This window comes from Tiliqua scincoides, chromosome 3, assembly GCF_035046505.1.
Source record: "Tiliqua scincoides isolate rTilSci1 chromosome 3, rTilSci1.hap2, whole genome shotgun sequence".
In the NCBI taxonomy this organism is placed as follows: domain Eukaryota; kingdom Metazoa; phylum Chordata; class Lepidosauria; order Squamata; family Scincidae; genus Tiliqua; species Tiliqua scincoides.
In genome coordinates this window covers 194,702,896-194,724,557 of record NC_089823.1, presented here as the reverse complement: position 1 = coordinate 194,724,557, position 21,662 = coordinate 194,702,896, and the positions used below count along the sequence as shown (strand labels likewise).

Genomic DNA, 21,662 nt, shown 5'->3' with positions numbered 1-21,662 from the left:
AATGCTTATACTCCAAGCATCTCTCTGATTGACAGGAGTCTTATTACACTGGTAGCTGATGTTTCAGGCCCATGATCCTATTGTTTCTTATACTTGTTTAATCTTGGCTGCAAACACCCACAACCTTCTCATAGAATAACCTGGGGATTTGATTAATATGAATCAGATTATTGGATTTTCCTGTGGAGTGCTGCTTCTTTGCTTATACTATTGCAACATTTGCATTGTTGAATTAGTATAGCTATAGAAACATCCAGCTATTACACAGTGCAGGGGAAACCCTTAGAGAAGCGAGGTGCTGGTGGCTTCTCCTACTGTGAAAAGTATCCTGGATAGGCCCAAAGTGCAGCAGCATGACAGTACTTTCATAAAGCACCTTTCATAAAGCACTTTATCATTGAGAGTGGATCCAGGGGATAGTAATGTGTTGTTGCACTTGTAATTCATAAGATGAAAGATTAGTTTGGTACCATGGATTGAGTAGTAATACAATTATGCATTCATGTTAGGAGAATGGCAGGCAGGAGACAAAAATGCATTCCAGTCTGAACTTTCTCTTATCTAATTTTGGGGCCAGATGCATTCCCCTTTCCATTTCTCCTACAGTTGTAGGGCTATTTACAGAAATAACCCAGTATCTCCTTTCATACTTTGTCCATCACCACTTCTCTCCATTGAGGCATTTTTGTACACAGGGCTGGTCCAAGACCTTCTAGCACCTGAGGTGGTGTGCCAAACACTCCGAGACCTGGTGATGCAGGCCTCTACTTCTCCTGCTCACTTGATTGGAAAAGAAACAGGGGAAACAGCAAAAGCGGAAGGGTGTAAGAAAGGAGAGTGATAGGTTAGAGTAGTGGTTCCCAATATGGGCTATATGTACCCTCAGGGGTACTTCCTAGGACTTTTAGGGGTACTTGAAAATTGAATAATGGCAGAATAGGCAGGTCTGTATTAGAATGCCTTCCATGGCTGGCAAGATAGGAAAGAGAGCAGCTAGCTGGCTTCAAAAGCCCCAGCAACAGCTAGTTTCTGGTCATCATTCAGGCATTATCAGATATGGATCAGTAGTTGAAAACAGATATTTGAAATAACAGCAACTATATTAATTACAAACATTTTGCTAATACGAGAGGTACAGTTTATAGAAATGGGCCACAGGGTACACATATGAAGAAATATTCGGTTAGTGTATCAGGGACATTCTAGCCTCCCCCTTCTCCTTCACACATCTTCTGCTCCATTTCTCTCTTCCATTTCTAATTTAGGGAGTGAGAGAAGGAGCAGTGGAGGTGAATGGGTGGACAGAGTTGGGCACCCTCCATCAATCTGTTGCTTGAGGCAGGCATCACAGTGGGCCTCATGGATGGGTTGGCCCTGAACATACATCATTTACACAGACCTCTGGCAAAAACCACCCACAGGTTTATATAGATAAGCTGAAAAAGGTTGAGAGGGGAGAAATGCAAATGAGTCTGTGAGCAAGACAAGCTGATAGCATGTGTCATGCAAAAAGCTGGTGCTGATGAAGAAAGGAGGGACAGATTGCCTGAGGTGAGTCATCCTGAAGCAAAGGTTGCTTGTGATAGGATGGTAGTGTTCAAAAGAGTAAGAGCTATACCCCATTAGACTGTTTTTAGTATTCGGTTCAAAGGTAATTTTTTTTCTGTTCTCAATGAGTAAGCAAAAACCTAATGGAGGAAAAAGTGAAACAACAGACCCAGTAGCATAGGGCCTACCTATATGATTCATAGCATAGTTAACAAACATGACTATCAACTAAGGAGCTGTTCCATTCAATAAGCTGGGACGTTTTATATAAAAGCACTTCCAGGCAGCAGCTTGCTAGTCACCTGCAAAAGTTCCAGGGTCACTTAAGGAAGTTGACCCCTGTAAGTGCCCATGGTTTTATGTGGATCTTGACCAGTAAAATGTAAAGCAAACTATTGTGGGTGTGCAATCATTTGGCATAATGCTCATTCCAGCCTTGCTTACTGGAGGGGTGTTTTACTGCTTATTTTGGGAATGGTTTTCCTATTGCTTTCTCACTCAAGCTGTTCAGCTTTGGGCAAGAGACTTGAGCATGGGTTCAACAGGAATTCAGGTCAAGAAGCAGAGCATTTCAGGGAGGGTTTAGCACAGGTTGATGCTTTTATTATTTGTCAGCCATAATTCTCTGCCAGATAGGGCACCCAACACAACATACATTGGTTCTTGAAAGAGAGAACCTCTATGATTATAAAAATCCCCTTGAGGGATTTAGAAACGCCTGCCTATGTAAACTGCCTTGAATAAAGTCAGAGGAGTAATCCAATGACCAGAAAGGTGGTATATAAATACCTAGTTGTTGTTGTTTTTATTATTATTATACATTGTTTAAAAATCAAAGCAAACAAAAAAACAAAGAAAACTTTAAATCCGTAAAACATCCAGAGCAATGGAAAGGATTAGCCTGAATCTGTATGCCAGGGAAGAGAGGAAGAGAATAAAGACTGCATATGCAAGAAGAGACATGTTTTCTTTCTTCCTCCTGGTGTATGAGTATTATTCTTAGCTGCCTACAGGGGTGAAAAATGAGGTGTTGGCTGACACCTCAAAGCTATCAGCAGGTTGGTGAGGTTGGCAGGAGGAGGAAGAAGAGGAAATCTATGGGAGCCACTGAAGAAAACAATTGAAAATTTTCATCTTCCAGATTTCCTATCTGTCAAGTGCGCATGAGCTTCTGGGGCTTGCTTGGGGTCTTGATGTTGCTGGAACGAGATGAGCTTATGGGTGGGAACATGCCTGATCCTGTTCAGCTTCCTGCTTTGCTCTTGTGTCATCCAGCTACCTTCCTAGAGATCAGGGTCACTTTCTCATTTATTCCTAGATCATTGAAATCTCTGCCACTAGAGAAATTAACATGGGTTTAATTCATATAAGCGAAGAGACTAACTCTGGAATGCCTTGTTGCCATGGCGTTAAGCCTCCTGCAGTGGCAGCACCATTTGCTAGGAGCTAAGGGAATTTGATGGAATGGTCTCTGTGCTTCAGTTGCACTTTCTTAAGTTTCCGGAGCAATTGTTACTCCAATTCCATTCCAGTAAATCTAGTCCAATAGATCAGGTTAGCATCCCTTGCCTCAGTTCTCAGTAGGACTGTCCTGTTAATTACCACAATTGTGCTCATGATGGCATAGAAGGGGTTAACCCTCTGGTCCTCATAAGAGCCTCTTCTGAGGCTTGTGCAAAATAGGGACGTACTGCAGTTGAGGTCTGCTACTCCAGCACTACTCTACCAGTATTCGACATGCAGTGCACCACGATCAATATAGCACTTTCTTTCAGAGCTCGAACTTGCCCGTACAGTTGCATCCTGATTTGAGTGACTTGGAAGCTTTCGCTCTTTTCTACTGCAGCTTTGTATGGTGCGCCATTGGACAGGTGGGAGCTATTTGTGGGCCTTGGGCATTTGAAGAGCTGCATTATGGGATTACTGCTGCTGCTGCCGCCGCTGCTGCCGCCGCCACCCATTTGAACCCACACTAACCATATGATTGTTTGTGTTTTTGCAGGCAGTTTCTTGATTCGGATATGCCTAGGTATTATTTGTTCCCTTCCCCATTGATTTTCTTTTACTCGTCTCTGGTGCACCCTCACCCCCACCCAAGTCAGCATTGTGGTTACCAATGCTACAGACCGAACTTCCCCCACCTCCCCAAATACACCAGCTTTCTCTTTCTCTTCTGCCTCATTGGGCTTCTTTTTTGTTCCATGTTATTTTTGGGTATTTGAGTTTGGTTTTCTTTTCTTTCATTCATTTTTTAAAATAGCTCTCTCTTTCTTGTGAAACTTCGGTATTTTGGCTGGGTTTTCTTTCAGTTCTGTTGCTGTGGTAACTTTTTTATGACATCTGCCAAAATCATGCTGGCCCTTACCCATGCTGAAGCCCCTTCCCTTGCTCCCAGCTCTGGCACAAAAGCAGTTTGGATAGCTCTGAGCTGATGCAGGCTGCATGACAAGCTGGGCTGAGTGTGATGGGACATTTGGGAAAAGCACTAGTGTGTGAAAGGCAAGAGGGAAAGGACCTGGTTTCACATGGTTTGTGGACTAGAGTTTTGTCCTGTTATAGCAGCTTCTTCAAACTGGCTGGCAAAGGCTGATCAGTATCAGGCAGCTGCATAAGCACAAATACCAAAGGGATTTCAGTATTTTTTCAGTAAGAACCTCTAGAACAGCCATTTTTAACCACTGTGCTGTGACACACTGGTGTGTCGTGAGTGGTCCACAGGTGTGCCACAGGAATTTGGGGGTGGTCATTTATCAGTAGGGCAAATGGGGGATTTCAGCTCTCCACTGGCAGCATGGTATGCCTTGTCAATTGTCAAAGGCGGGATGGTGTGCCTTGACAATTTTAGTGCCTTGTCAGTGTGCTGTGAGATGAGAAAGGTTGAAAATCACTGCTCTAGAATATCAACCAGGGATGTATAGTACATAAATGTAGGAATTTTTACACATAACCTGCAAGCTATATTTAACTGGGAAGCTTGAACTTTAGGTTGGACTGGCCAGAATTCTTTGGCTGGCAGCACTGGGCAATCAGAGTTGCTTCCACACTAGCCCTTTTCTCTGGGTTTGCCATCCTTTATGCACTCACTTTTTACAGAGCATCCATATGATGTCATCATCAAATTGTTGCATTCCAATGTTTTCTGTGTTGCCCTCCTGTGTTTCTTTTTCAGATATATGGTGGTTTGTTTGCTGTAATGCACAAATGCAACACCAGCCTGTCTATAGTGGCACAGACGTAGTGACATAGCTTTTTATGGTTGCTGGGTTTTTTTATGGAAAGCTCTTTAGCTTCCTGTTGCAAGTTCAACTTGTACTGTTTCTTAGGTTTACACAGCTGGGAGTTCAGTGCTGAATTGCCCCTCAGTTTTCACTTATTTAGTTAACTTTGTGCTCTTTGTGTGCGTGTGTAATTACTGGTTTCTTTCCATGTTTTTCTTCTTGTCTTTGTATGGTGAAATAGTGCTATTTTGCTATAAAAGAAAGGAAATTAGTAATTTCTCATGCTCATGCGCACACACTGCTTAGAACAAAAGCCAACTAAATAAGGGGTGATTGTCTCAGCCACTGTCTCAGCCACACTCACCTGGAAAGCAATAAAACCAGCTGAACCTGCAAACACAAGGCTTTCAATTTGGCATTAGGAAGGATCTTTGCTGAATGGAACTTACTTCTGGGTAAACGTTATTGTAGCTCATGGCCATGGGGAAGGGCATTACTGGATAATATTATATTAAGTGATGTGTGGAACCCCATTTTAATTCCACTGCCAGCTAATTGTGGAAAAACAAAACCTGAGGAGCACACAAGGGCCTTAGTGTGGAAGCAACCCAGATTAGAGGAGGAAAACGTAACTAAAAATTAGCAACCAAAGAGGTAGTTCTTAGTTAAAAATACGTGGTGAAAGTCTTATTCATTTAACTCCTTCTGCTCTGCACATAATACCTCCTTGGTGTAGGCCTTGTTTCGAGTTTCCTTCTGTATTTATAGCCTAGGGAGACAATGCTAAGAAAAGTGGGATTATGAGTTTCTAAATTTGTTTTTGTTTACTAATTTTTGAATCAATTATGTTGAAGCTTTGGGAGTAAAACATAACAGGTAAAATTGGAATATAATGATCTACTGTACCTCTTTTTGATAGGTTCGTTGTATTTTCTGTTCACCACGTTTGAAATTAGACTTACCGTGTTTCTAGGTTTTGTGGTTATGTAACAGAACATGCCAACACATAACATTGAACTTCCACATCCAAGACAGTTGAATACCAAAACTACTATTCAAGGCAAATGGCTGTGACACAACTAAATTTCGTGCAGTGCATTCTTGGAGTAAATGGAATGGACAAGGCTTAGTGCCTTGTGCTTTTTCTGGAGCCCCATTTTGACTAGACAGACAGACAGATTCAGTCAATCATTTTAAAGAGGTGACAAGCAATTTGAGACAGCATCACTGTCCATGGTGTACACACATTTCTTTTGTCCCCTGTAGTCAAATGTGTTTTTCAGGTTTTGGACCCACAGTAAATTCCTGTTTATCAAGCATAAAAGAGGTGAAATAGGAATGAATATACACAACAGAGAATTTCACTTCTCTAGAAAAAAGAATCTGTTGTCACTCTTCAGTCTAAGACTATTGGAGAAATGCAGTCGAACCACAACATATTTCAAAGGTTGAGAATAAGACGAACAAGAGCAGGCCTCCCACAGTGTAGGCATTTCATCATTCTTTATTTATGGTCATAGACCCAAAATTCATTAAAGATTTACAACATTCATAAAAACATTCATAAAAACGTTTTAAACAAAACTTTTATTAAAAAAGAAGCAAAAAACTTTTGTGTTCTTTGTGCTGAAAGAAGAAACTTGGCCACTGATTCAGTTATGGACTTATTCTTATCAGCTAAGATATATTTTAAATACCATGTAAGAGTCCTACCTGGGAGATTACACATAATAGGGTTAATATATCTTGTACGCTCGTCCCTATAAAAATTACATACAAAAACCCGATCAAGAAAGAAACACCTGAATGTTGTGGTTTCTTGAAAGATAGAAACCTTCTTTCAAATTGTAAAAATCCCTACTGGGATTTAAATTGCCTGCTTATGTAAACCACCTCGAATAAAGTCTTGAATAAAGATCAAGAAAGATGGTATATAAATACCTGTATTATTATTATTATTATTATTATTATTATTATTATTATTATTATTAATAATAATAATAATAATAATAATAATAATAATAATAATAATAATAATAATAATAATAATAATATTTCCGTATTATTACAGGGACATAATCTATTTTCATATGGCACATTATTATAGCGTCCTTCCAAGACTGCAGATGGAAGACAACTCAATCTAGCTCTTGAAAAAATATGCCTATATTTTGGGATAGTTAAATTGTCCAGATATCTAGCACTTTGATTAAATTCAAAGTTCAAACCAAAGTGCAGTGGTGAGCAAGTCTTGCGGCCGCTTGACATGGCATGCTGAAAATCAATATCTTTAATCCGTTTTTCCATAATGGATTTAAGTCTGTTAAGCTCATAACCATAGACAGAATCCCCAAATAGGCCCAGAAAATGCAATTTGACAGAGAAAGTTTTAAACTAGGAGCTGGTGTAAACATCATTCTGTAATGCATATAAATATCCTGCTGAAGCATCAGCATATAACACTTTTATCCAATACCTAAATTCATATAGCCAGGCAATACACTCTAATGATGAAACACCTGCCTCAAGTTGTAATCCTGCCGCTGGGACACATCTTGGTAGACCAAGAATAGATCTTAAAAATGTAATAAGAACACTTTCAATGCTTGAATGAAATCCCGGAATCCAAACTGGGCACCCATATAAAAGTTGAGAGAGGACCTTGGCCTTAAAAACTTGAATTGCAGCAGGTATAAATTGAGCTCCTTTAGTAAAAAAGAAATGGGTCATTGCCTTGGTAGAATTCTGAGCTGCCTGTATAGTGGACTTCCTATAGGCAACCCACGAGAGATTATATTGGAATGTAATTCCCAAATATCTAAAGTGTTTAACTTGGTCGAAACATTGGCCATTAATTATCCACTTTTTAAAAACTCCATGCCGACGAAAGACCAAAATTTTTGTTTTACTATTATTTATGGTCAGCAGGTTGTTCTTACAATAAGTCATGAATGTGCACATTAAGTGCTTAAGGCCTATTTCAGATAGTGACAACAAAGCAGCAGCATCTGCATACAATAATAATGGGCATTTAGTATCTCCCAACTTAGGTGTATGGAAATCTGATGCAAGGCAACACTCATTCAAATCATTTAAAGATTGAATAACATGGGGGCCAGTATTCATCCATGATGGACTCCTCTGGTGGCAGAAATGGATTTTGTCAAATTCCCTTCTATCCCACATCTTACTGTAAGTGTGGGGCCCTGGTAGAGACGCATAATGAGATAGAGGAGTCTCTTGTCTATACGTGTTTGAGACAAATTTAACCATAGATTTTTCTCTTGGGATAGAATCGAAAGCAGATTTTAGATCTATAAATGCAGTAAAGAGTCCATTGCCATACATATTCATATATTTCTCTGCAAGATGATTTAGGATAATGCAATGGTCTATTGTTGATCTATTCTTTCTAAAACCTGCCTGTTCATTTCCCAGGATGTTTTCATCTTCTATCCAGGAGACTAGTCTTTGATTTAAATAGCTGGTATACAATTTACCCACGACTGAGAGTAAGCTTAGCTGATTGGCCTGTAATTTGATGGATCTTCCCTATTCCCTTTCTTAAAGATGGGTATTACTATGGCCTCAGACCAGGCAATGGGGAATTTGCCAGAGCTATTAATATGTGTAAACAAGTTTGCCAGCAGAGGGGCCCACCAGCTTATATTTGCTTTTAACATTTCTGGAAGAATATTATCTAGCCCAGGAGCTTTGCCTGGTTTAATACAATTAATCAGAGATTCTATTTCAGTTTGCATAACTGGGTCCCAGGGGAGAGTGTCATTTAGATTTATAGTAACAAGGTTATTCACTGGACCCTCTTTTACATCCCTGAACATGCTAGAGAAATACTGTTCCCACATGTCTGTTGATATGTTGCAACAAAGCAAATTTGTTGGGGTGGCCAAAGCATCTGTAACTAAAGCCCAAAAAGGTTTTGAGTTCTTATTCAATGAAGATTCTATCAGTATATTCCATTTCTTATGAACTTCTCGTCTCTTTTTAAAAACTATCATCTGTTTATACTTCTTTTTAACTTCATAATATTCTCGTGGTAATACATTCAAATTTCCCTTTCTGTAATGATTATATATCTCTCTCAACTGTTGTTTTGAGTGCATGGCAGTTCCCATCAAACCATTTCGGGCCAGTTATTCTTGGTTTTAATCCTGTATCAGATTGCTTTGAAGTTAAAGCTATATTCAGCGCATTTATTAAAGAAGCATAGTTCTTTAAAACAGAGGAAGCAGTTGTTGCTCCTATAATTGAATTTTTCAGAGCTTCTCCCGCAGGAGAGCCAAAAAAATCTTTCACCTTAATGTTGTTTTGCTCAGTCAATATATCCTTTTATGTTTAGAAATTAAAAATTTATCTTGAAATTAAGATTTGATATTTATGTGGACAGCATGCATCAAAGAAAGAGTAACAGTAAGAGGGAGATGATCACTATCAAGCCTATATCCCACAGAAAATTCAGATATCCATCTAAATAAGCAGTGAGAAATCAGTACAAAATCCACCACACCGCTTCCATGTCCAGATAAAAAGGTAAATTCTGCTTGCTTACCATAATAAGAATTTCCTTTTAAAATTATAAGGCCAAGACAACTCACCATTTGAGTCAGACAAATGCCTCCATAGTTCCCCTCTGGGTCTTTAGAAATCCTATCATAAGCGGGCATAAAAATCTCATTTTCAACTGTATCCCACCAAGCAGAAGAGAAGAGCACCTTATTATTTGGGCCTAGTCTAGCATTAAGGTCACCCATTACAAGTAACTGGGCTTTAGGGAACCTAGATTCTAATCCTATTATATAATTTTCTAAATCCTCCCAAGCTTGCTTTATAGAATTTTGAGTCGGGGGGGGGGGGGAATATATACATTAATCAACAAAAATGATTTAATTCCAAAATCTATGTGACTGGCCACTGCTTGGAAACAAGTGGGTTTCCCACGAGGAGAAACCCGCTTAATTGATGCTTGCAGGGCTGTTGATCTCAATATTGCCAGACCTCCCTTAGGTCTACCTTTTCCTTTAGGTGGCTCGGCAAATACATCATTTGTTAGAAACCCATTTAAATAGATTTTTCCAGTTGCCCAGGATTCTTGAATACAAATCACATCATGGGCTTTTAAGTATTCCAAAAGCTTAACATCATTTTGCTTAGAGGCCCATCCTGCTATATTCCATGAGACTATTTTAAATTTCTCAGATACCTCAGTCAAAATCTTTCGTTTAACCCCAAGACAACTGTTGGGTACTGGAGAGATGGATTTAACACTGAGGGCATCTTGATGTAATCTCCATCATTCTATCTCCATAAGCTCCCCATCCTTATCCAGAAGAGCACACCCAGTTCCTTTTAAGGGATCAAAGTATTCTTGTTTAGATGCTATCAGTTGGGATGATAATGTGGGGGTATTTTGACCCAGTTCTTCAGGATCCAGGTATCTTCTTTGTAGCCATTCCTCACTGGTCATAGGGGCTTTCTTAATATACTCTTTTGTTTGGTCTGTGGTTATATCATTAACCTGCGCCTGAGGTCTCACGTTTTTATCTATGTGCTTATAGTAAAAAAGAGCATCACACAGAGAAAAAAGATTATCAATCATTTCCTCTTGTGCGTGCAGAGGCAGGGCTTTATAGGAGTTTAAAAGTTTCAGTTCTTCCGGATCAAACTCAGCCCTTAATTCATACAAATTCTGTTGCTGTTGCCACTCTGAGTTCTTACTGGACATTTCACACTGATTAGTTCATATAGCCTCTAATGTGCTTGGTGGGGTACCCTTCCTGGGACTACTATTATTTCTTAGCTGTTGATGAATCAGTGTGGTGGTTGTATAATTTTCAAATAACCTGGTCACTTTAAGACCCACATTTTGAAGCTTGTACCTGGCCTTATACAATTTATTGGCAGTCATCCAGCTCCTAAATGTAACTATTTCACGAAGAGAATGGTAATTATAAAATAGGTATTCTATATCAAGAATATCATCAGGTTGAAGAAACTGTAGGGCTGCTTCAGTCAGTAATTCTAAAAAATGAGTTTTACATTGCAGAAGAGCAATTTTACCTTTAGGTTTTGGAAAATTGAGAAAAACCAGCTTCTGAGGATTTAACACTAAGTCCCATTTCTGTTGAAGTTTTGGTTTAAATTTAATTTGATGTTGATCAACTTCCTGGTGGTTACATATTAAACAAGTTTGTTCAGGTATTTCTTATTGTCTGGGATCTTGTGTTTCACTGGAATGTGATCTTAATTCATTTTTCTCAACTACAAAAACGGATAAATCTTTAGATGATTCTTTGTTCTTTGAGACTGTATATTTCCTATCTCTCAGTACTTGAGCCTCCTTTTTTGAGAAGCTAGAGTCCTTTTTATGAGGTGCCTCCATCAGATTAAACACTCTTTTAAAATTAAATTTCTTCTGTTTGGTTAAATTTGAACGCTTCCTAGGGAATTTAATGTTTTTACTTTTTTTCCTAGAAGGTTCTTTCTTCCTCTTTGGTAGTTTCTTTCTTACTTAGTTTCTTCTTAGTTTCAGTCTAAGGCTATTGGAGAAATGCAGTCGAACCACAACATATTTCAAAGGTTGAGAACAAGGCGAACAAGAGCAGGCCTCCCAAAGTGTAGGCATTTTCTATTGGCAATGCTCTATAAGGGTTCTGGTCTGAAGCATTGTGTAATCTGTTGCTTTTGAGTGGCCTGTGCATCCCCACAGCAACTTCAGAATCAGGGAATAAGAGGGCAGGTCCTCTTATGGATTAGGAACTGGTTGAAGACCAGGAAACAGAGAGTGGGTGTCACTGGGCAATTTTTATAATGGAGAAAGGTGAAAAGTGGTGTGTCCCAAGGATCAGTCTTGGATCTGGTCCTTTTCAGTTTGTTCATAAATGATCTGGAGTCAGGTATAAGCAGCGAAGTGGCCAAGTTTGTGGATGACACTAAACATTTCTGGGTGGTGAAGTCCAGAAACGATAGTGAAGAACTCCAAAAGAATCTCTTTAAACTGGGAGAATGGGAAGCAAAATGGCAGATACACTTCAATGTAAGTAAGTGTAAAGTGCTGCACACTGGGGCAAGAAATCAACATTTCACATATACACTAATTGATTCTGAGGTTTCTGTGAATGGATCAGGACAGAGATCCTGGGGTGGTGGTGGACAACTCAGTGGAAGTGCTGACCCAGTCCGCGGTGGCTGTGAAGAAGAACAATTCTATGCTCAGGATAATTTAAAAAGCATTGAGAATAAAATAGCCAATATTATACCATTGTACAAATTGATGGTAAGGCCATATTTGGAGTATTGTATCCAGTTCTGGTCACCACATCTCAAAAAGGATGTAGTGGAACTGGAAAAGTTACAGAAAAGAGCAACCAAAATGATTAGTGAACTAGGACACTAAGGAAATGCTACAATATTTGAAGCTTTGCAGTCTAGAAAGAAGGCCCCTGAGGGGGGAAAATAATTGAAACGAATGCAGTTATTCATGGGATGGGTTGATTGGACAGCTCTTTCCCTCTCACACAATACCAGAACCAGGGGACATCCACTAAAATTGAGTGGCAGGAGAATTGGAACAGACGAAAGGGAATATTTCTTTACCCATGTATAATTAATCTGTGGAACTCCTTGCTGCAGGATGTTGTGATGGCATTGGCCTAGGTAACTTTAAAAGGGGATTGGACAAATTTTATGGAGGAAAAGTATCACAGATTACAAGCCATGATGACAATATATAGAGGTGGGAGCAAATGGTGATAACAAAATAAAAACATTTCTGCATGTCTCATTTTTGTAAAAACATAAACAAAAAAACCTGAAGTCTGCGAAGAAATAAAACCATTTTATTTTGTTTTCATTTATTATTAATGGGGTGATGCATGGATAATGACCATGGCTGCATCTGCTGACATTATACCACCTATATCACCTACCTAGTACACTTTAAAGGTATTATATTTATAATGTAAACTTTGAATAAAAACACATAATACCACTTTCTGCACCTCTAACTTTTGGAAAACACTGAAATTCACCACACACACACACACACACACACACACACACACATTTTTTTCCCATTTCTAACTATAGGCATTGTCCGCGATTTAGAGTGGCAACAGGATGCAGGTATCTTGTTGTATTGAGAGCTCCCTGAGACATTTGGTGGGTCACTGTGAGATACAGGAAGCTGGACTAGATGGGCCTTTGGCCTGATCCAGTGGTGCTCTTCTTATGTTCTCAGGCTTTTTTATAAAAACAGATTATTCTTAAAGTGGAACACCCCCCCCATTGATATGCTTATCATAGTAATTCATAGTTGTGAATAGTGTGTCTTTTAGCTCCAGAGAATAATTGCACCTCCATAACAAATAAAATTCAATGATTGGGAAGCACCTGAGGGCCAGATTAGATGAGATTACAGTGGATCTGCAGTATGATCTGCAATCATTTCAGTTAGGATTGCAATCTGTACCTATACACATTTTCCCGGAAACCCCACTGTTGCCCTTGAACCCACAAAGGCAGCATGAGGTTCATTACCCAGCATGCTAGGATCCAATTACACATTGAGGGAAGGCGTAGCAGATAACAGCTTGTTTATTACTGGTACCAAAGCAAGGCAGCAAGAAGGCTAGTTGTCTCAGATCCTGTGCAAGTGTAGCTAGTTGCAGTTAGCTTTTTATACTCATTTCAATCATAGGCAAGCATATGAGCAAAGTGTCCAGTAAAATTCTACTCTCCTCTGCTCAGTCCCTCCACCCTCCGGCCTTCCCTCCACACTTTGCCACAGTGAGCTTGTGCTGCATTTGCTAGATAACGGGGTTTTATGCCAACTAGCTCCATCTGGTCTCCAAGGACTAGGTCACTAGGGACCCAGGCACTGGGTCAGGGTTGGCTCACAGCTTCCTGCTAACAATCATTTCAGGACCAGAGGCAGAATCAGTGAGCTGATGTTAAAATGGCGTTACTTTGACCAGAGTTTAGTGAGAGCTCTTGGCTTACGGCATCACCACTTACCACAGTGGGGCTTACTTTTGAGTAGCGGTGCCTAGGAGCATCCCCTAGATGTGACTGCAAGTCCAACTGAAAAAGCAAACAAGGTGAATGGTTGAAGATTACAGATTCTTCCTCAGTTATGGGTTACCTCCCTGCAATCTGACCCTCAATGTTACTTTTTCCCTCAGCTGAGCTCTTACTGGAAGTGAGTCTAGCTGGAAGGATGTCTCTTCAAATGACAGGCTGTACTATCAACACATTTCTGATAGCTGTACCAGCTTTTTGCAGATATGTGTTGCCATACCAAGACAATCCAGAAAATTCATTATGCCCGTCACAGCGGTGCAGCAAAGAGAGAGCGCATGTTGTCTTCCTATTAGATAAAAGAGAATCACAGTGGTTCTGAAACTCAGAGGACCTAAACACTAGCGGCATCCAAAATCCACATGTCCTATCTCTCATGACTCCCAGTTATATTCTGCATGAGCCTCTTGATGTGTGAGTACCAGAGTTTTATTTCACAAGTTGTAGTTGATGGAGTGATAAAAATTGCAGTCATCCCATTCCAGGCTGGAATCTTACAAGACTTCATGAAAGTGGATGGGCAGACTGATTACAGGTGTTCAGGATCCCAGTCAGCTACCTATGGAGCTGTATCAGAAGTTGGATGCAACACAGCACATTACAGCAAGCTAGAGATGCTGGTCCAGCATGCAGCCAACAGTGAACTTTAACCAGGGTTAGCTCATCCATGAGGCCAACGGAAGCTGTCACCTCAGGCAGCAGATTGGTGAGGGACAGCAATCTCTATCCACCTACTTGCCTTCCCTGATCTCCCTTATCCTTCCATTCTCTTGTCTGAGGAAGAAGAAATGTGGAGGGGAAATGCTTAAATAAATATTGGTGAGTGGGAGGAGCACATCACTGGATAAGTGGTGCAGTATTTGGCATGCTGCCTCAGGTGTCAGGAGGTCTTGGGTGGCCCTGGAACTAGAGACCTTGTGTCTCTAGTTCCATGCTTTTGAGGAAAGCTATTGTTACTTAAGGGGGTTGTGTAGAGAAGTGTGGAGACATTGGCTTCCTGCTGACATTGGCTACTTGCCAACAAGTAGCATTAGGGTGCCTCTGACCCCACAAAAGGTTCCAAAGAAGAGGAAGAGTCATGAAGACAGGGGAGGAGGCAGGACTACCCCACAGGTAAAGAAGGTGCTGATAATAAGGTAGGCAGCCGTACATATAAATAGATATCATCTGCAAATCGTATTATTCTGCCTTGGTGCCACCATTTCCTTGGTGCCAGCGACTCCTTCTGCAGTTTTCTGCCTAATTTCTTAGTTCTGTTTCTGTTGATCATTCCAAGTACCATAGTGGGATTATGCCGCATTATTGGCTTAATATGGTTTGAGTTTGGGTAGTGTTCTACTTGGTAGATGAAGACATATGGCATGCATTATTTAGGCTTAGGAAGGAATTTTTTCCAGATCAGATACGTTTTTAATATTTCCATGTCATTTGTAGTGCAAACCCGTTTTCTTGAGTCATGTAGATTTATTTACTAACTATATTCATTTGTCACCTTGCTATAGAGACACCTTTGCATGGCACACGTTACTTGCAGCTTTCTCTACTTGGGGCTTACTCTAATTGGGATCACAAGAGCTGAACTGTTTTTTTTCATATTAGCACAAAAATGCACAGCTCAGGATTACATCACAGAATTACAGCACAATCCTAAATCTCACAGTGTTCAGGAGAGTTTATTTCCAAATAAGTGTAACTGGAATTGCATTGTACTGATTCGGGGCTGAGCCTTATATTATCTGCAGTGAGGTCACTGCTTTCACATATCTTCCTTCCACATGCCACCAATGAATGATGTGGTTACTTCCCATGTCAGTGTTGCATCTCCTTGGGAGCCAGTGATGCGGTCTCTCCATGTCAAACTATTGGTACAACATAGGTCTAACTACACAAAAACAACTACTATGCTGAACAGGTAACATATAAATTAACCCTAAGGCTGAAATCCTAAACAGTTTTACTAAGGAGTAAGGGCCCAATCTTAAGGCACCTCAGAGCAGGCACTGAGCTCCAGCGCTGGGTGTCATAAATGTGCTGTAAGGCATGTCCACGACGTCCTGCAAGAAGCCAGCGGTAGGAGCTCCAGGCAGCGGTGGGGGCAGAGGGAGGCATTCCGGTGCGGGGGGAGGGGCAGGAACCGGGACAGGAGGGCGTGAAGTGGCAGAGGCCTGCTCCACTGGATCCTGTGCTCTGTATCAGTTTGAAAAGCCCAACACAGAGTTCCTCCAATCTGCACCAGCAAAATAGCTGCTGGATGCTATTTGGTCTGCCCCACTTAACTCTGTGGGATGTACTTCTGAGTAAGCAAGCTCACAATCATGCTAAATGCCTTAGATTTGTTTCCTGTGTCTGGAATGGTGAAGCCTCTTTGATTATTTGTAAATAATACATAGAAGCACATCAGTCTTTTAGCCTAACAGGATGATATGTTCAATTGAAAGAGAAAAGTTGAGCTATACTGGAAAGGAATTAACAGTTTCAAACAAATATCTTTCTGTGAAGTATGTATAGCTAGATCTACCATCACAGTTTTACATGAATAACTCAAACTGTCTTTGTGTTTGAATCTAAAATGTGACATGTAGACAACCAACTGAAATGCTAGATGTCCTCCAGTCATACATTTACCTGGATACCCGAGTGCATATTCTGTACCCAGTCCCAGAGCTTAAAATTTTATTCTGATCCCTGCTATCTGGTCAGCAAAATGATGCATGAGCTAAATTGTCTATTGAAATTTATACAATTAATGCATGTAGAATTTCTTGCTGGCGTATATCTACATTCTTTCCAAAGTTAACAATGATAATTGCTCTCAAAAGTGATTGTATTCATAAAATATATTTCTAATGTAGAAGAATAAATACATGGAGCTAAGATTCAGTTTCTGAACAGGGTGTGTATTCCTTCCTGTATTTATAGAGTATATATATGGAGGGGGGGGGGGATAGAGTATTAAGTTAGAGAAAACAGCAACATTTGGGACCAATCCTCATTGTTGGCTGAAATCTGTAGTAGACCTGAAGGGATGAATGAACATCAAAGGTTCTCAATGCAAGTGGGTCAGGCCATCAAGGTGTCATGAGCCCGTCAAAGCTCCCTTAATATGCTCCACTTTCACTTATATGGCATGCATGGTGACATTCCCTACAAAGATCTTGAGTATTTAGAATTCTGGTCCCTTGACTTAAAAACAAACAAAACCAAACATGATTTGCCTAATAGTGTTTTCAGTGATGAATTTCTGTGTATTACCTTTTAGGGGGAAGGGGGCTGAAAATTACTTTGCATGTAACTCTCAGTTGGAGCCCCTCCACACATTTGCCTTGTTGTGACTTATTTTCCCCCATTAAGAATGACATTCTGATGAGACTCACGCCCTACTGAAAAAAATAATCATTGATGGCCTTTCAGCCTATTGACAACACAGGGCAAGGAAGTTTAACTGGATGGCTATGGATAGTGGGTTTCTTAATAAGAAATGAGAGAGAGGGGAGGGGAGGGTTCAACTACATCCCGAATTTCCTTTGATGACGGTGCCCTTCAACCAAGAGGGTGAAGGAGGAAACTATATCTTTGCTTTTGGTTATTTACTTGCACCAAATTCACAACTAACAGCATCCGGACTCTGTTCAAATCCCCATGTAGCTGCCTCCCTAGGTAGCTTTTTTCACAGGACAACATATAAACAATGCTTTCTGACATTTTAATTTCTTTGTGTATGTGTGTATGTGTACATGTGTTTGTCTTGGGTTGCCTTTCACTTATAGCATGTCACTTGGAAATGACACTAGGTATTTCTACCTCACTTTTCTCTCACACACTTGCTTGGTCTGTTTCCTTCTGCTTTTCTCTCCTTTGACTGTTTTCTTCTCCCCCTCCTGCCTTAGAATCCTCCTTTCCTAATCTTGCTTCCTTCCTGTTGGACTGACTTGTTCTCCAGTGGCTTGTGTACCAGTGATCCTAGTCTGAACTCTTTTAGTTTTTTTATTTTGTTTTTTGCAAGATGCTCTAAATCAATTATCTCTTGGTGTGAAAATGCAGTGTTTAGAGTGGGTTGTAACCAGGTGTCAACAGCTTAGTGAGATTCTCTTTAAGTAGAGCCAGCCTTTGTTTCTGAAAGGTGGGCTTACTATAAGACACAGTTGTTCTAGAAAAGGTCTGGCATCTTTTTAAAGCAGTGTTTCACTGTGTTGATACTGAGTGTGGGTGAGCTGTGATAGTAGAATATCCACGTAAAAATGTTTTTGACACATGAGGATGCTCAGACGGAAATTTGAGAAAGCCCCTGATATTTTAGTCATCTTCTGAATGTGACTTCTGAAATGGTCTTTAATTTGGTGGATTCAAAACATTAAAGTTGAGCCACTAAAGTTGGGGAATGATTTCATAGTGGAAAATCCTGTTGAAAGAGAATAGGTGGGTATCTATGTTCAATCAAAGCCTACATTTGCTTTGGAGGTCCGTCTGAAAAGACGGACTCCCATTTCCTAGTAGTGTGACTGCCATATATGATTATCTTTATGGGAAGCCTTGTGTCCAAGGGGGCGCTGTATATTATAACACTGTAGGCCAGTGGTTCTCACACATTTAGCCCTGGGACCCAATTTTTATCTGTCAGGACCCACCGGAAGTGATGTCATGACCGGAAGTGACATCATCAAGCAGGAAAAAATTTTAGCAATCCTAGGCTGCAATCCTTCTCACACTTACCCAGGAGTAAGTTCCATTTACTATCATTGTTAATATATATAGTGGCTTGTTAAAAGTACAAGTCTGTAACATTTCCCCAAATGCAGTCACATACCATGGTAGCATCAAGTCTAACATATTAAAAATAGAATATTGAAAAGAATGGGGACCCATGTGAAATTGGCTCGCGACCCACCTAGTGGATCCCGACCCACAGTTTGAGAAACACTGCTGTAGACTATATCTATTACTGTTTTCTGCTGGGTATTTTTCATACAACTAGCAAGCCTGAAAACATCGTTTATTCCATATAAAACCAAGCCAAATGCACAGTTTTCTAGTGCTCCCAGATACTCATGCAGCTGGTTGCACATTGTAAAAGAATCTGGCTTATCAGTGATGAAACATAAAAACACTAGGGGCAAGTCAGACCTCAGGATAACCAAATTCCACTAACATTCCAGATCAGGAGAGTCCCTTTAAATCAAGAATTGGAAGAATGAATGTAGCAGATAATCACATTTTGTAGGACTAAAGCAGATCTGTTTATTTTTTTCTAGACTGTTGGCAGCTATAGCTGTATGTGGACAATGGATAAAAGAGAATTAGTTTGAAAATGACTTTTATGGCCATATCAGATTCGAGATGAGAAATGTTAAATGCTTCTGGAAAGATGGAACTGACTGCAGCACTGAGCATCCTCACTTTTTTTTGTTTTGTTTCCTTTTTCTGATCATGCTTGCCAAAAATTAGCACCTTCTCCTTCCAAGAGAAGGAAGATAGGTTGTCTGTGTGCTGCATTTGACTGAAGAGATATGGCTCTGGAGTGCTTTAGGGAAAATTTGAAAAGAACTAATAAGAAAAAAAGAGGATCAACTGTTTGTTGTTACCTTAATCTTTACTTTTCCCCTAATTCTTGCTCCCCCTTCTTTTGCTCACTTTCTTTTTCACCTGGCATATTTAAATGCACCCCAAAATATGTGTGGAGCAATACATCTGTGCATTTGCTATTAGTGCTTAGGAACTGGCAGGAGTGAATAGCCCCTTCATACTTTTCTGCCATGCTTTGATATTTACAGATATCCAGATACTTGCACCTTACTTATTGTAGGGTCTAACTGGCAGAATGCCATCTGTATAAAACTCTTCTCTCTATTGCTGTCTCCCTCTTTCCAAGCCTTTCTGGCATCTCATTCTTTTTCATGGTTAAAAGTGTATACCAAGTCATCTTTGTTCATGTGCGATCCATGCAAAGCAGTAGAATTCATAACACAAAATCCTTCTTTAAGAATCACCAGCAGTGCACTTTTCAAAATGAGGGGGTGTTTTTTTTGAGCCAGAGCACTCCAGGATGGCTACATCCATTCAGCACAAAGCTTTGTGCGTGTGCATGTCTGCGTATTGCTGCAGATATTGTTCTCTCCATGTAGTTTATTTGGCTGGGTTTTTTTTAACCAAGCATCTTTACTGTTTCTTTGCAGGACATTCTACCAATTTGAAGCAGCGTGGGATAGCTCCATGCACAACTCTCTCCTACTAAATCGAGTCACCCCATACAGAGAGAAAATCTACATGACTCTTTCAGCATACATTGAGGCAAGATCCACCAGTGCCTTCATAGTACTTCCCATAATATATCCTAAGATACCCACTGTATTTTGTAGGGGAGCTTCCATCTTCATTTGCTCTAGCCTTAACTAACTTAACCAGTCCTGTTGCTCCTTGTGACTTACAAATATTTAATTAGAACTACCACTGTCCTAGAACACCAGGGTAACACTAAAGCAGTGGTTCCCAAACTGTGAGCCGTGAGCCACAGAAACCAGCCAGGTTAGCTGCGGAATCCTCATGAAAAACCCGCCTCCCTATACAATGTATAGAATTGTGACCCTAATGGGAAGCCACAGCCAATGACCCAGTAGGTCAAGGGAGCCACCAGTTGAAAAAGTTTGGGAATCACTGTGCTAAAGAGTATGCACAACACTGATACAAACTGCTACTTCGTGCATCCTGCTATGTGCCTGTATACATTTTGTGTTACTGTTCCTCAAAAACCTTTACATTATCTCATTTATCCTGTGAGAGAGTGAACCGTAGAAGCCCATCCAGTGATCTTCGTGACACAGATGTCCCCAGTCCTAGTCCAACACTCTGTCCACTGCATGATACAGTTTTCTTACTCTCCATAAAAGATGGATTGCTTCATCATCTTTCAGTGTTTACACTGAAGATCCCAAATGGAAAAGTTTGGCAAATGCACTAATATTTATTGTGCCTCAAGTAGATAGCAAATGTCACTAAAAGTAGAAGCATCTAGAAAGAAGAAAAATTCTCTTAAATTGAAGCTAACTGGCTACTAACAAAAAGAAACAAAAATCGCCAAAGTCCCTGCTTGTCACAAAGGAGAAAGGGCTATCCATGACTGGCAGTAAATGGAGCCTTGGGAACTGTTTTAGTAAACAGTAAGCATCTTCCTGAGAAGCAGGGCACTTCTTAGCAAATGTCACTGTCAGCTTGTTTAAAAGGATTGTCATATTTTTATGACAGTGGCAAGGAAGGCAAATCTTCAGGGTCTGCTCTTCCCCTTGCAGAAGTTGTCTTCTTTCCCCCAGCTGAAATCCTTTTTGCAAACAGATGCTCATTTTAAAATGTAGGCTGGCTCTGTATGTGATGGCAAATGATGTATGATCTCCCATAATTATTTTCTGTAGAAAAGTGAATAGCTTTCCTATAAAATGAAAAAAGCCACAAGAAACTGCAAGACTGTTGGGTGAAGAGGAAATGCTTGAACCTTTCTCTTTGGGCCATTTCCCACTCAGAATCACCTCATTTTACAGCGCAATCCTAAACTGCACTTGGGCCAGCGCACTGACATTGAACCATGCAGCTGAATTTCAAGAATGGGTCATGCTGGCCTATAGCCCTGGTACCTCAGGAGAGGTACAGTTATAACTAGATGTGATGTTGGGACGCATGTGATCAGATTTCCTGCCATTTTCAATTAGGAATGTGACTGGGAACAACAGCTGATTTTTCTTCCCTAACTTGGTAGTCCCAGTCCGATTCAGAAGGCCTTTAAAAGTTAGTGCAGGCAGGCAGGGATTGGCATTA

The 21,662-nt window shown here is 40.3% G+C and overlaps 1 protein-coding gene across 17 annotated transcripts in view; it reads left to right on the top strand.

Moving 5' to 3' along the window:
• The window catches only part of KIF1A (kinesin family member 1A), a 114,508-nt gene that overhangs the window by 82,454 nt on the left and 10,392 nt on the right, over positions 1-21,662 (top strand). For 8 of the 17 annotated variants that reach the window (XM_066621194.1, XM_066621193.1, XM_066621180.1 and 5 more), the window contains one exon: positions 20,033-20,147. In XM_066621194.1, coding sequence (XP_066477291.1) covers positions 20,033-20,147 — 115 coding nt within the window. Of the gene's footprint in view, positions 1-3,550; positions 3,578-17,629; positions 17,654-20,032; positions 20,148-21,662 lie in introns of all 17 variants that reach the window. The other 9 variants (XM_066621191.1, XM_066621181.1, XM_066621179.1 and 6 more) reach the window with 2 other exon arrangements.